Source organism: Nematolebias whitei, chromosome 7, assembly GCF_014905685.2.
Source record: "Nematolebias whitei isolate Nwh7 chromosome 7, NemWhi1, whole genome shotgun sequence".
In the NCBI taxonomy this organism is placed as follows: Eukaryota; Metazoa; Chordata; class Actinopteri; order Cyprinodontiformes; family Rivulidae; genus Nematolebias; species Nematolebias whitei.
In genome coordinates, this window is record NC_056504.1 from 9,305,076 (window position 1) to 9,319,650 (window position 14,575).

Consider the following 14,575-nt stretch of genomic DNA (forward strand, 5'->3'; position numbering starts at 1 on the left):
GTCCGTCCGTCCGTCCGTCCGTCCGTCCGTCCGTCCGTCCGTCCGTCCATCCATCCACTCCAAACAGATACTTTTTTGCTTGATTACGTCATTTTCTTTTTCACTGCACAAGTAATCATGAGGAACAAAAATGTTGTTTGGAGATATTTTAAGATACACACTGGTGATATTAAGACAGCAGTTTGTGTTCCCAATAAAATAAATCTGTTTCTAAAGTTATGGTGTAATGTTGTAATACTCGATGTGGAAAAAAACTAGTATTTGAACACTCCTAGTGGTAGTAGATGAGAGTCGTCCCCGATGGATTCTCTGAGCAATAACAGAATGCCCGAGATCTTTGTTTCAAACTGTCTTGGACATGCATTATGCATTCCTTCAAATAAATTTTTACTTTAGTATTTTGTTTTTCCTTTACGGGGAATAGGGAAGTGATACAAGGAAGGAGCCTTCATGGTTAAAGTGTATTCCTGGAACAGTGTTCACAAACATGAAGCCTTGTTCATTTATGGAACGTTTAGTATCGTGTTTTAGGTCTTTCACATTTTATCTTATTATTGTCATGAAACTGAGAAGCTAACCTGACAACCTCAAAGTTAGATCAGCAGTTTATTCTCATGCAGCGATGGATGTTAGAATTGAAAGCATGTTTTTGAAGCGTTAGCAAAAAAAAAAAAAACAAGACAAACAAAACCATTTTCTCCTTTGACTTGTATAATTTTACTCGGTTAGATCTCCAGATGTCCAGAGGTAAATTAGCTGCATACATCACATGTTCAACAAATCAAACACAATATGAGGAGAGCTTTGAGTCTTTAGATGCTGCGACAAGCATTTCCCACTAACTTTATAATGGAAATATACACACTGACAAGAATCAGCCTGGGACATTCTGGTAAATAGGCTGCTTCTCATATTTATTGTGATATTGGGGTGGACATTTTCCGCGCATGTGTGTGCGTGTTGTGCTTTCAGTGTGAATTATGAAATCTGAGCAAATCCATTCAGCAGCCCACATCATCCCAAGTCCGGCCTGTTCTTTCCTCCTCAAACTGCATTTAGGACGGAGCAGCGTGTATTCCTCTGTCTCCTCGTCTCTGTCTTCTTCCTCCTCCTGCTCTCTCTTCTGCCTCGCTGATGCATGGATTGTCTACTCTCATATGGAGTGTGTTTGTAAAAGTCACGGTAATCAAATTTCACTGATTCCCAGGGATTAAACAAGTTGGTGTTTGTGTGGATGTGTCTGGGTGAGAGTGTTCTGTCTCCCTGCACATACAATATTAGCTGTGTACTTAGTTGTGTATTGTAATGCAGCTGTGTCATTACTCTAAGACCAGCTCAGCTGTAATATATCATCCATCATCTAAGACTCAAAGGAGGAAACTATATATGGGATATTGATGCTGCATTTGCATACCGGCAGAATATGTGGGGTGTTTAATTGTCTTCGTGTATAGTATATAGCAGTGGATGGGAGCTTGATTAAAACCAAAATGCCGCATGTCTCTCTTGTCTTACCAACATTTCTATCAAGAAGCAGAGATTAAGAGTAGTTTTCTATCGTTCTGAGTGTTTGACACAAAATTGCAGTTTCTTTTGAAAAAGTTGCAATAAGAATAATAATTAGCTGAAGTTATCTCACAGTTTGAGCAAACAGAAAGAAAAGCCACGACAACAAAAAGATTTCCCAGTCCAAACACAGTTATTAACTAGTGTTAAGCCTAGCTGCACAATTACCTCTTGTTGGCAGTCTGTATCTTCTCGTGCTTTGTTTATGTGAAGTTCGCCATCCAGCAAGTCTTAACCTTGTCCGATACTCAACTTCAGCATTAGTTTTCCATTTTTTCCAGTGATACTCTGGGGGTGCAGACTCTGCCTGCTCTAAGATGTCATTGCATGTTGAACTGGAAAGTCACAGTCAATTACAGCTCATATGAGGTGGAAAGTTACCACGACAGCCCAGAAGGCAATGACTGATGTCTGTCTCCTTTTCAATCTATAAAAGTGCATTAAATGAGCAATTCTTAAATAGCTTTGCCAGAGCTATACGTGCAGTTAATGGATGGGAAACAACCAGACTGAAGCAAACTAAATGTTTTCTGTAGGCAACTAGATATATAAAGAGTAAAAACCATTTCTCATTCTCTTCTTTCTGTTTTTTTTAGTTTTAGACACACATGGTACAGTATGTAGGGGTAAAAAAAAATAAAAATTAAAGATAGCAAGCGTTCTTTAGCACCCACTGCATGAGTCACAGTACCTGAAGAAAAGGTGATGACACCAGGCTCTACCTTATGTGTGCATCATCGCCGCACTTTATGTAAAGAGGAGCCCCTCTGGATGATATCACACACTTACAAACAATTAACGGCAAGCTTTGGTTTTTTTTCCCCTCCCAGATATGGTCCCTAACCCCATCACTTCATGTATATAGTTAGCCATGGATGAGTGCAGCTGTCCTTCACTGCAGGTGAAAGTCATACCGAAATTTCAGCTTCAAGCTAATAAATTTAAACAATCTTTATAACAACGTGCAATGAAAAAAAAATCAATTCTGCTGACTCCCAGTATGTGTTTATACCTTTGTTCAGTCCAGTAAGATAATGAATAAACCTGTTCTGGGATTAAAAAAAAAGATCCATGGGAAAAAGTAGCATAATTTTAAGGAATTGCAGTTGCATTAAGAGTGAAATCTACAGGGAAGAGGTTAAAATAGATTCTCCATCTTTATTCTGATGCTTTTGGCAATGTTTAATTATCAGTAATCGCTGGCGAGTAGCCAGGTTAAAAACACATCATTTGGTAAGCTTTTAGCAGAAGGTGAATGTGGCACATTCTCCTGTCTCCACTGCTTGAAGCACGAGCTGACAATCATCAGAGTTAGGTATGTTTTTATTAAACCATGTGAGAGCTGTTTCACATTTTGCAATACCCTGAAAGAGTGAGCGCAGGTCTGGTGCCCAGGGCTTCGTTCCAGGCAGAGACAAATCAAAACCACACAACAGTGGAAGACTGTTATGCAGCGGGGTTGATTTAATACCAATGTTTGTCTAGGATTGTTTTACCTCTACTTTCCCACCTACCGTTTTAAAGGCCTCGGGTCTGTTGTCTGAGTAAATCTGAGATTGCAGACAATTTGTACATCTGTAATTTTGTACTCCTCTTTGGCAGTTTGTGTTTTAGGCTGGAGGAGAATTAAATATTCATGACTTCAACATGGGTGGCTCCAAATGTTTTTTTTTTTTCTCCCTTTCCAAAACAACAAACACATGACATGAAATCTTTATTTGGCAGAAGCAAACTGAATTCTGAATTGATTTGCCTCCACACAAGCTTCAGGAGTTAACCAGATTTGTTTGTTTCTACTGAAATGGAGCTACAGTGATATTTACTGAGAACACACATGCACACGTACATACTAATACAGGTGTGCAAACATGCATGCACCAACATATGCTCCCATCCTTATTTGGCTGAGGAGGAGACAACCCTAAAGATCGCCACAGAGACCCATTTTTCAAATTTATTCATTAAACTCCCAAATGTTCCCCTTAACGAATGTAATTAGAATATGGTAATGAGAGAGGGCTGAACCAGGGAGTGTTATAATACGCTTAGCAGCACAGAGGCAGAGACAGAGGAGGAAACAGAGGAAAGGGAGCTAGAGCAAAGAGAAATAGAGACTGACTGACAGGGTGCCAATTTATGTCTCGTTGTAAACAAGTATTTATGCCAATGAGAGGTGGCACACACTTTCATTCACCCCCTTCACATCCCCCCCCCCCTTCTGTCTTCAGCATCTCTGACTCTCCTTCTCCTCTTAGCATATGAAGCCTCCTCAATCAGAAAAACATCAACAATCGCAGAGCAGAGACGAGCCTCAGAGGGCGGAATGACTCACAGGGAGATGAGGCGGGGGTTAACACAACCACTGGAGACTCCTTCACTCAGATACCTCCCCGCCACCTCCAGCACCACCTCACCTCTCTCTGTCTTCTTCCACCTCCCACTGGCAAACTCACATTCTTCATTACAAATTTCAAAAATACATCTGAGCATGAGTGTGTGTGTGTGTGTGTGTGTGTGTGTGTGTGTGTGCACCCTCTCTAGGTTAACTTAGCTGGAGTTTTTGAGGACTCTTGACAGGCTTCATCCCGTGCACCCTGGCACAGCAGGGGATCCTGGCATTGTGTTTGACACCACACACCTGTTGCCTTCTTTGATGTGTGTGTGTGTGTGTGTGTGTGTGTGTCATCTCCCCCCCCCCCCCCCACTAAAAAAGAGGTTAGGAGGGGCATTTTCTCAAATGCAAATGTAAGGTAGGAGGAAGAGGACAGGTATGGTGTTTGAGAGAGAGGAAGTCTTTTAGAAAAAGATGATTGATGTTCCCCCAGTGGATTGAGGCTGACTCTTCCTCACTCTCAAGTCTCTGCTAAAAGAGTTTCTGCTACTTTTCCGTACTTTGAGCATGTAGCTTTGTGTTGCCACCTTCACCATTTAGACCTTTGTAAATTGGAAGATGAGAGGGGAAAAAAGAGGGGGAGAAAGTAAAGAGGTCAAACTAAAAGGAGACAGAGTGAAAGAGAGGGGAGAGTGATATTTTTATTAGGAAGCCATCTCATGTGGGCAGCAGCTTTCACACCAAGACACTTAGGACAACATATTCTCTCTGACTCTGAGGGTACATGTATGTATATATATGTCACATCTGTGCATCTGCAGGAAGAGAGCCACCTGCATCATGAAGGACCCCACTCACCCAGCACACACACTTTTTGCCCCGCTCCCCTCAGGAAGGAGGTTGAGGAGCATTAAGTGTAGAACCACTAGACTGAGGAACAGCTTCTACCCTGAGTCTGTTAGACTCATGAATCTAACCAGAATAAACACTGTGAAAAATCACATCATGTTGCTGCTGATCTGTTTCATGTTGCTGCTGATCTGCTTCATGTTGATGTGATCATGCGTGCGCATCTGCTCACACAGACTCATGCTCATGTTCGTGCTGATGTTCGATGTAATGTTTTTATGCTATTAGTGCTTAGTGTATTTTTAGTTGTTGTTTTTCTTAGTTCATATCTTAGATGTTATCATTGTTTTTCTTTTACATTTTATTGATGGATGTAACTGGGACCCTGTGTACATAATTTTGTTCCACCACATGTACCACATGTGGTGCAAACAACAATAAAGAATCTCTGACTGACTGTGCATCCATCCACAAAACATATTCAAAAAATGTTTTGTGACAGAGAGGGGGGTTATAATTTAAGAGAAGGACTTTTTTAAAAACAATTTATCAGAACAACCAAAAAGTTTTTTTGTTGTTGTGTGGGGCAGGGCTATGGAATGGATTAAATGATGAGCTCAAACAAAGTATAAATATAAACCAGCTTAAAAAAACTGTTTAAAAATGATCTTATTGAAAATATGTTGTGTAGGATGGGTGTCTCAAAGACCAAAAATGCTTTTGTTGATATTAATAATGTGTAAATAATTGTACATTCAATGATGAGAATGTGAGGTTTAAGTGTTATTTAATGTGGTAATATTATAAGAACTATTTGGTGTGGGGAGACTAAAATGATTGTATATTGATGTGTATGACAGCGGCAGGAAATCATAAGATCTTAATCTTCTACCTGCTCCTTTTTGAACAAATTGTGTAAAATTGTATGTCAATTGACATGACTATTTGTTGTTATTATTTTTCTTTCTTTGTTTTTACTTTTTATTGTCTGTTGGGAAAAAAAATATGTCACATCTGTGCATTTTGTTTTAATTTTGGCATGAAGGGTGTTTTTGTACGGCGTGTGTGTATGAACGCAGTGTGACAGAGATAAATGCGATGTCTCTTTCTTAACTAGGTGATAGTAGCTGGTCCCCATTGAAGGTCAGACCTTCCCCTCCACTGATACACAACATTTAAAGAGTGTGTCTGTGTGATTGAGCAGCACTGTGTTTGTCCGTGCAGTGTCTCCAAGAGAACAAGAGGAGAGACAAACAGAGCCTGGACAAGTGATGTTTTTATTTATTTTTCTTTCTTCCCATAAGACACTTTGTGTATCAGCCGCCAATTTGTATGCGTGTGTGTGTGTGCAGAAGTCTTTTATGGCCATGTTTGCGTGCATGTATGTCGCTTAGTGTTTGTGATGAAGTGTTTATATGATAAACACAAGGCAAGCTTGAGAGGAATTCTGATCAGGGGCTTTGCAACAGTTGTTATGGAAACAGCATTAAGCAGTTGTGTTAGCCAGCGGAGGAAATGTAAGGGCCCTTGAAAGTAACACACAGTAGGGAGTGAGGTTGTTTGGGAATATAATACAAACCACACATTATTTCTTATGGATTACAATAGACTGGTTGAAATTTAATTAAATGGCTTAAAAAGAGCTAAACGATCCCATCAATGTTTATCATCGGTCAACTTTTAATTAGTTCGGTTTGAGAAACACAACGTAAACAAGTCATTGTTGGCTCCGGTTTGTATTGTTTATTTTAGCTCAAATATATAGATCAGATCTTTTGGGTTGTAAAATTATTATGAACAATTAATATCTTTCCTGTTGTAGATAACACTTTAAACAACATAATTTTGGATAGCTAAATTCTCATCAGTTTTACAAGCTAACATCTACACTAAAAAAAGGGGGGGTAGTCCAAAGTGGAAAGCTGCCACTGTAAAATTTTGTAGTTCATACAAACAATAAACTATAATGTTTTATTATAGTCAGTTTCACATAACACAGTTATTCCAGCAGAACTAGGAGATATTCCTCCATGATATTAACCAAGCTGCACAGGAAACGCTGCAGATGTTGCTGCTAGTTGTGCTTGTAACTAACTACAGAAGTCTATGTAAGTAACCTTGTAAAATGAAATAGATGGTTATGTAACAGTTTATGAAATAACATCAGCATGAATGGTCATGAAACTATCAAGACTGGAATTATTTTAATGCAGCAGTAATTCCCCACTCAGACTAGTGGAAATGGTCAAAATCAAACAGTTTCTTTACATGAAGTCATTCAAATAGCTACACACACACACACAAGTACAATATTAATTGTTCATAATCTTTCCACAAAAAACAACTTAATTTATTTTACTCTTCCTTTATAGTAGAGCTGTCACAATCTATGCTGCGTGGTTGTAGCAGGACCTCATTGCAGACAAACTCTCAGAGAAGCAAGACTTCAATGACTCAAATCTGAGGCAGAGTAACAGGAACAAAGTAAAGTGGTTAACTGGCAGGATACAAAGAGGATAGCAGGAGATCTGACAAAAAAAGAGAGGAAAACCAGTTTGTACTGGGGAGGATGATTACTTAGTGGCAACAGGTGTGCTGATTACTAACAAAATGCTGGTGGTATAAGAGAAACTAAAAAATAATGACTTTGTTGGACATCTGGTGGCATGACCACAAGAACAGAATATAACTCAAGTGAGCAGCCAAAACACATACACACAAGAAATTCAAACAAAGATAAATAAAAACTACAAAAAGACCCAAACTATAACAAGAACAGTTTATTCTAAAACCTGGTTTTTCACAACATAATGTTTAGTTTGGAAGGTTGAAAGAACCAAGTAGTGTTTCATCATATCAATGATCTTAGAGGTCAGTCAGGACAAAGTACAAAAACATCAACAACTTCGACAAAGTGTGGTATCAGCATGAAACAGCCGCTGTCTGATTTACTTAAGGGGTCTCTGAAAGGGAAGTGCACAAAAGTAGATGAGAAAATGTCAAGTGAATGCTTCATAAAGGTGATTGGATCAGCATAAAAACCACAGAGCAACCTGAATAATAATAATAATAATAATAAAGTGAGAAGCAGTGGCAGTTTCAGACAGAGAGGCCCTCAACATCAGACACCTACAGGGTTGTTCTGGGAAGGAGAGAACCAATGAAGGTGCTTATAGGAGCAAATTACAGCATCAGCAGACCTCCCCTGGTCCTGATGCTAATGCAGTTCTTTCCCCCACATTCACTTACTCACATGTATACACACATGCACATGTGCGTATACAAGACCTGCCATGCTCAAAGAGAGGCAGCTATGGACTGTGTAGTTGAAAAGGACACGAGTTTGTTACCTCCTGTTCTGCCAAAATAAACTGTTCAACGCCAAATGGTTTTTGTTGTGAGCCAGAGGCAGCTTTCATTGGAGGCACTTCGAATGGATGTGACAGTTCCAGTTTGAAGACAGCTCTGTTCTCCCCAGATCTCTGTCCGGGTGATGCTCATCATTAGACTTCAAACGTGTACACTCACACACAAACACACACACACACACACACACACACACACACTCACACAGACACACATATATATATATATATATATATATATATATATATATATATAAAGCCTGTGGCCACACCTGAAGAATGGAGTCTCCCTGGGAAAAGCTCCTGGATTAGTCTGTTGCAGTGGAGGCAACACCCCCCCTGCTTCCAAAAGACCCTCCCCGTCAAAGGAAATCTCCCTGAGGCCTGAGAATGTGTTTGTATGTGTACGTGTGTGTCTATCTGCTTTTCTGTACATGCCACCAGTTTCTCAGAGGAAGATGGTCTCAGTGATGCGTGAGTGGGAGGCTGATTTCCCCAACTGCAGTGCTCGCTCCAATCTAACTTCCCACTCATGCTCTCTGCTTTGTTAGATATTTCTTAAGTAACTCTCGGTCGCGAGAGCACGCGCGCGCACACACACACACACAGAAATAGGTATGTGTTGGAGAAAGTGTGTGCCTGCGTTCAGTTGGGCCTGTTTTAATGTATTATTACATAGACTCACACAGACATGCAAAAAGTCTGGATTTCTTGAGAAGATCCCTGGAGGAAGATGGTTTTTCCCTGCCCATGTGTCTGACACCGCACACACACACACACACACATATGCACAAACACACACACTCTCAGTCAGAGTATTCCTGAAGGGTCAGTGTGTCGCCAGGCTTGCTCACAGTGCTCCATCACTTCTTACCACTGGGACACCGACTGTGACTTCCTGAGGATCGACCTTCACCAGCTCACTTCTGTCAGTCTTCACATGTGTGCGTGTTTGTGTGTGTGCGTGCACGCATGCTGCTGGGGGAGAGAGCAGTAGTGTGTGTGAAACATTGCTTTGTGTGTGTGTGTGGGTGTGTTTTAGACTGTGTGTCAGGCTGCCTTTTCAGCTGACTCCTCTGTTTCTGGCTTTTTAATGGCTCTTATGGGGCAGGCCTTTAATTGTAAGTCTCTCTCTCTTTCTCGCTCCGTCTTAATCCTCCTGTTCTTCTGTCTCTCTCGCTCCCTCGTCTCCTCTCTTCTCCTCTCTCCTCCCGCCTCCCTCCGGCTGACAGTCACTAGGGGAACCCGGGTGCCTGGCCGGAGCTGTGGAGGCCGTATAGGATATTGACTTGCTGCGGAGTGGTTTGGGAGGAGGAGAGGTGGCTGCCTGTCACAGCTAATGAATAGATGCATAAATGAATAAGGCACTCCTTGTGTGCTTGTGCGTGTGTGTTATGGTGCCAAGCTATGTCTAAAAATGTGCCCGTGTGGAGGAATCTGAGCAGCTTTTTGTGCCTCAGACAGTCAGACGTTAATCGTGGCCAACTTGATTTTGATCATTATTTTCAAAGCACGCCCACACACACATATATAAACACGTCTATAAATTCAAAATGAGACAGTAGGGGGTTTGGAGGTGAAAATCAAACAGAGGGTACTAAAATAATAAATAAATAACAATCCTGTTAAGTGCCAGCACCCTCCAGCTGCTCTGTATTTTCCTCTCTCACCCCCCAGCTCAAATCTTTTGTCATATCAATGTCGAGCTGGAGTGCTCTCATGCCAAACTGGGACAAACACACACACACACAGAAGGATAACAAAGGAAGGCAGTCTAGAGAGGGGGCAGATGAAGGACTGCTGGAGTGTTGATGTCGTCCTCGCTGTTGCTTTGTGCCACATTTCAAAAGCTGATTGCCTTAAGAGGATAATTTACATTTCATAGTCTTTCACAACAAGTGGGTAAGATGGGAGTCAGAGATAGGGAGTGATGTTTGAAGAAGGAAACAGAGGTGAGAAAGTTCACTGAGTAAGGAGAACAGGTGGAGTTGCATGAGCGACTAAAGCATGAGGTAAAAGCAAATGCAGTTCTTTTAAGAGTTTTTGTGTGTACAAATGTTTGGATGGTTTTTTTTTCTTGTTCTTGGTAAAATTGCACCTGTATGATTTGAGCCTTTTTTTCTTTATTGGATTCATTTGAGTGTGCAAGAAGAAGAGAAGCGTGGTGAGGAGAGCTGGGGAGATGAGAGCGGGAGGATCTAAGAATCAAGTTAGGAGCAGGTTTTATCTGATGGGAAACTGCAGAGTACAAGAAAACTTTTCCTATCAGTTTGTGTGTGTGCGTTCATGTGTGTTTACGCAGGACAAGTGTGTATTCAGTAGATAGGTTTTCATTCCCAGTGGATGGAGACATCCATGTGTTGGTGAGTGATTGGTTGTTCGCCCTGAGGGTCTGTCCTCTGTGTCTGTCTCCTGACTGGCTACTTTGTAACCAATCAGGTGCCTCAACCTCACCTTGGCAATCAGATAGTGACACACTCTCTATGGGCATCAGCAAGTCATCTAATACTTGTGTTTTATCTCCCAGTGACACACACCCTTGCTATCTGTGATGTACACACATACCCACACACAAATAAAACCTGATTTTGTTCTTTGTCTGTCTAGGAGATTGCTGCATATCTCATCACATTTGAAAAACATGATGAGTGGCTGACAACATCGCCAAAAACCAGGTGAGGAGAGAGCAGACCATGACTTCTATGTGTGCATATGTGTTTAATGTGTGTCTTATCTCACTCAGCCTTATAACCTGTATCTCTCACTCTCTGCTCTTTGAATTGAGAAAGCTCCTCGGATGAGGAGCGAAACGTCTTCTGTTACAAATAAAGTCCAGTTGTTTTTGTATTGAACGCTTTTTGAATATGTGTTTAATAGTTTTCAAACCTTATGTGTTCAATATCAAAAACAAACTTTCTGAGAACATAAAACCAGAACTCAAACACAAGCTAAGATAAAATGCATTTAGCACAAACAGTAAGGACATTTGTGTTTGGTTTATTATTTATTTGTTGTATTAATATCTCTTGGCAATTTGTCTTATGCTGTTGGAAAGTGTTTATTTCACTTCAAATGGTGCCACATTTGTTAAGAAAATGCATTTGTAGGTTGAGCAGCAAAGTTGAATCTGTGGGTTGTGCCCATGAAAATCTTGCCAAGTTTTCTTTGCCAAGGCCAAACAGCTTATTCTACTATTAATTCTTGTTCAATGTTGTTTATTTAACTGGAAGATTGAAGTCTAAAGAAACAAGATGTATTGGCAATTTAGCAATTCATTCATTCAACATAGGGCACCACCGTGGCGCAGTTGGTAGACATGCTGCCTCTCAGCGAGCAGGTTGCCCCGGTTCAAATCCCGGCTGGGGGCCTTTCTGGATGGAGTTTAAATGTTCTCTCCGTGCATGCGTGGGTTTTCTCCGGGTACTCCGGTCGGTTTCCTCCCACAGACCAAAAACATGCATGTTAGGCTGATTGGTAACTTTAAATTGTCCCTAGGTGTGAGTGAGAGAGAATGGTTGTTTGTCTCTATATGTGTCTCTGTGATAGACTGGAGACCTGTCCAGGGTGTCCCCTGCCTCTCGCATAGTGATAGCTGAACATGGGCACCAGTGACCCCCATGATCTGAAAAGGAAGAAGTGGAAATAGATAATGGATGGATTCAACTAACATGGGCCTAATGTGGAAGAACCATACACAGCCACAACAGTCCTCCATGTGCTGCTCATGAGCTTGGCCACACACAACTGTGTAATGGCATCCTATTCTCAACCAGTATTTGTTATAGGTCAGCCGGTGTGGTTGCGTTGGTCACTCTGGAAAAAACAGCACACCCAAGCTGACCCTACTGGTGTTCTTTGGAGTTCACTCTAATAATGCTGCGACTTGGTTTAGCAAAACACCAGTTTGAAGTTGCCCCTTGACATGGTGTGTGGGAAGATGTCCTGTTATGTTTATACAAATTTTAAGAATCAAATATTGAAAATTATAACATGTTTTGAAAACATTTGTTTGTTTTGGGGGGGGGGGGGAATGCATATGTGTCAGTTTGGAAATGGTCTTAAACTTGACTCCACTCATCCACAGTCTGACAGACAGTGCATTTAAGACCATTGTTACACTTTTAAGGTGTTGTTGTTCAGTAAGACAAAAAGTCTGTAATGCTTTGTGAGGACACAAAGAACTCCAGGGTAACTTCTAAGTAATAAGGGGATGTTCTTACATTAGCTTATGGCTCATTAGTCCATCGTCAGGAGGAAACTACACAAACAAAATTGGCAACACTGCAAGGAGAGAGAGCCACTGTTTTCCAAAAGAACACTTCTGCTTATCTGCAGTTTGCTAAAAATCCCATGGACAGGACTGTAGAATTGTTTTAAGGACAGATGAGACCCAAACAGAACTTTCTGAATAAAAAACTTTATGCTTGGTGTAAAGAAAACACTGCTTTCCTATATTGCGAGCTTATTTCAACCACTGAACATGGCAAGGGTGGCATCATGGTATGAGGCAGCTTTATTGCTTTGGGTCAATACACCATGCATCATTGATGAAACAATTATGAAATATAATGAAATAAAATAAATGCTAGAACATCTATCTGATGTGTAATTTCTAAAAAAGTGAATCAGACAGCAAGAAAATGTAAAGAATGGTTATTGAATTAGTTCATATTTTACTCTGGTGGAATCAAAATTCTGATTGTTATCTAATAGAAAAATGTGAAGGGAGTAGTTCTTGAGAATAAAATATCCTAAAGATAAAGATGTTCTGTGCAGAGAAGACTAAAACTCTTTCATGCTGCCATAGAAGACAGTTTTAAAGGGAGCTCATGTCATACACAGAAAGCAAGGGCACATGCTTTTTTTTATCACAAAGACATGATATCATTACCCTCAGTAAATGACCAAGTATAATTTAAAATAAAAGTAAAATCTTAGATTTCACAAACTTTCAAGCAACATGGTACAAACACAATATTCCTCTGTCAGTCAGTGACTCACACGAGTTTCATCTCATGGAGTAAGTGCTTGTGTTTGATTAAAACATGAGTAATGTACGTCAACTGTCTCCTGTCTCTGTCCTGCTAACAGCCTCCTCTACATGTAGAGAACGCTCAAGAACACGGTTGGACTGTAAAACACCTAGTCAGCTGGAAATGGAGTTTTAATTAATGTAAATGTATTAGGATAAGTAATGTATAATTCAGACATAGAGGGTTAAAGGGAGGGGCAGCATGTGTATAAAAGATGGGATGTGAAAAGGGACTCACATGCCAGAGCTGAATATTCATTGATCTGAAAGCACCAGAAGTAGCTCTTTTCCTAGAATGGAGAGCGGATAAAGCCAAGAAAGAGAACTGCAAAAAAAGGGAAGAGAATAAAAGATTTCGGGAAAAGGGCAAGTTGAATTATTGATGAATCACCTTATTGACATTTACTTTAGTTAATACAGATGTACTCTACAGTGTATATATATATATATATATATATATTTTTTTTTTTTTTTCATTTAGCCTTTATTTATCCAGGTTAGTCTGGATATATTGCTTGAAAAAAAAGGGAATGAAAAATGAAAAAGACAGGGAAGAAAGTAAAGAAAGACAAAGTAAAAGAAGTCACCTTGCGCCCCCGTTTGTGATTACTGACACTGTTGAAAGACTGAGGTGATACCTCTGCACTCCTATTGTGCCAGCCTAAGGACTCCTGTCAGGAGCAGCCGGAGGCCACCAGCACGGTTTATGTTGTGGATGGATTTCTCATTGATTGGTTGTGCTGCTGTACAGCCTCAGCCTCCCAGCAGCAGCAGCAGCAGCAGTCATATTGGTAATATTGAGCAGCAGTTAGATATAATCCCATTTACGCATGACACAAGGCACGATTAGAACAGATTACACCTAATCCCATCAGATGGAAAGGAGCTCAGCTAACAGAGCCAGTGACATTTACGTGAATGCATTTTTTCATTTTTTCTTCATTTTTTTGCATGCATGTCTTAGTATCTATGTGCTTGCACACATTTTTAGGGACATTATGAAGATAACAATCAATGACTTTAAAATATTTCATCATTGAACTACCTCATCTGTCCAAAGTACAGACCGTTACCTCCTCCTCTGCGCTCCTCCTTCTCCTCCCTTACCGGACACACTCACACACCCACTCTGCCTCTTTATCTTGCTGTCTCCCCCCCCCACTTCTATCCCCCAACCTTTTGCCTTCTCTGTTTTTGCTCTGCTACACCGTGGAACGGTTGAAAAGCTTTTTATATCCCACACATCACAGCCTAGTTACAATCAATAGCATTTATGTCTGCTTGAGTCACAGGGTTCATGAGGGAACATGGTGCACTGGCCACGTGCACAGTTACATACAAGCGTGCACATACATATGCCACCCACACTAAAGCAAGCGCACGTTTGAACTCATCCATCTTCTCTGTAACGTAATTAGAATCAGCGGCTCT

General features: G+C 40.7%; 1 protein-coding gene across 1 annotated transcript in view; it reads left to right on the top strand.

Moving 5' to 3' along the window:
* Positions 1 to 14,575, top strand: part of LOC119411699 (calmodulin-binding transcription activator 1) — a 76,575-nt gene that overhangs the window by 22,684 nt on the left and 39,316 nt on the right. Inside the window, exon 4 of the mRNA XM_037678610.1 lies at positions 10,720 to 10,787. Coding sequence (XP_037534538.1) covers positions 10,720 to 10,787 — 68 coding nt within the window. The remainder of the gene's footprint in view (positions 1 to 10,719; positions 10,788 to 14,575) is intronic.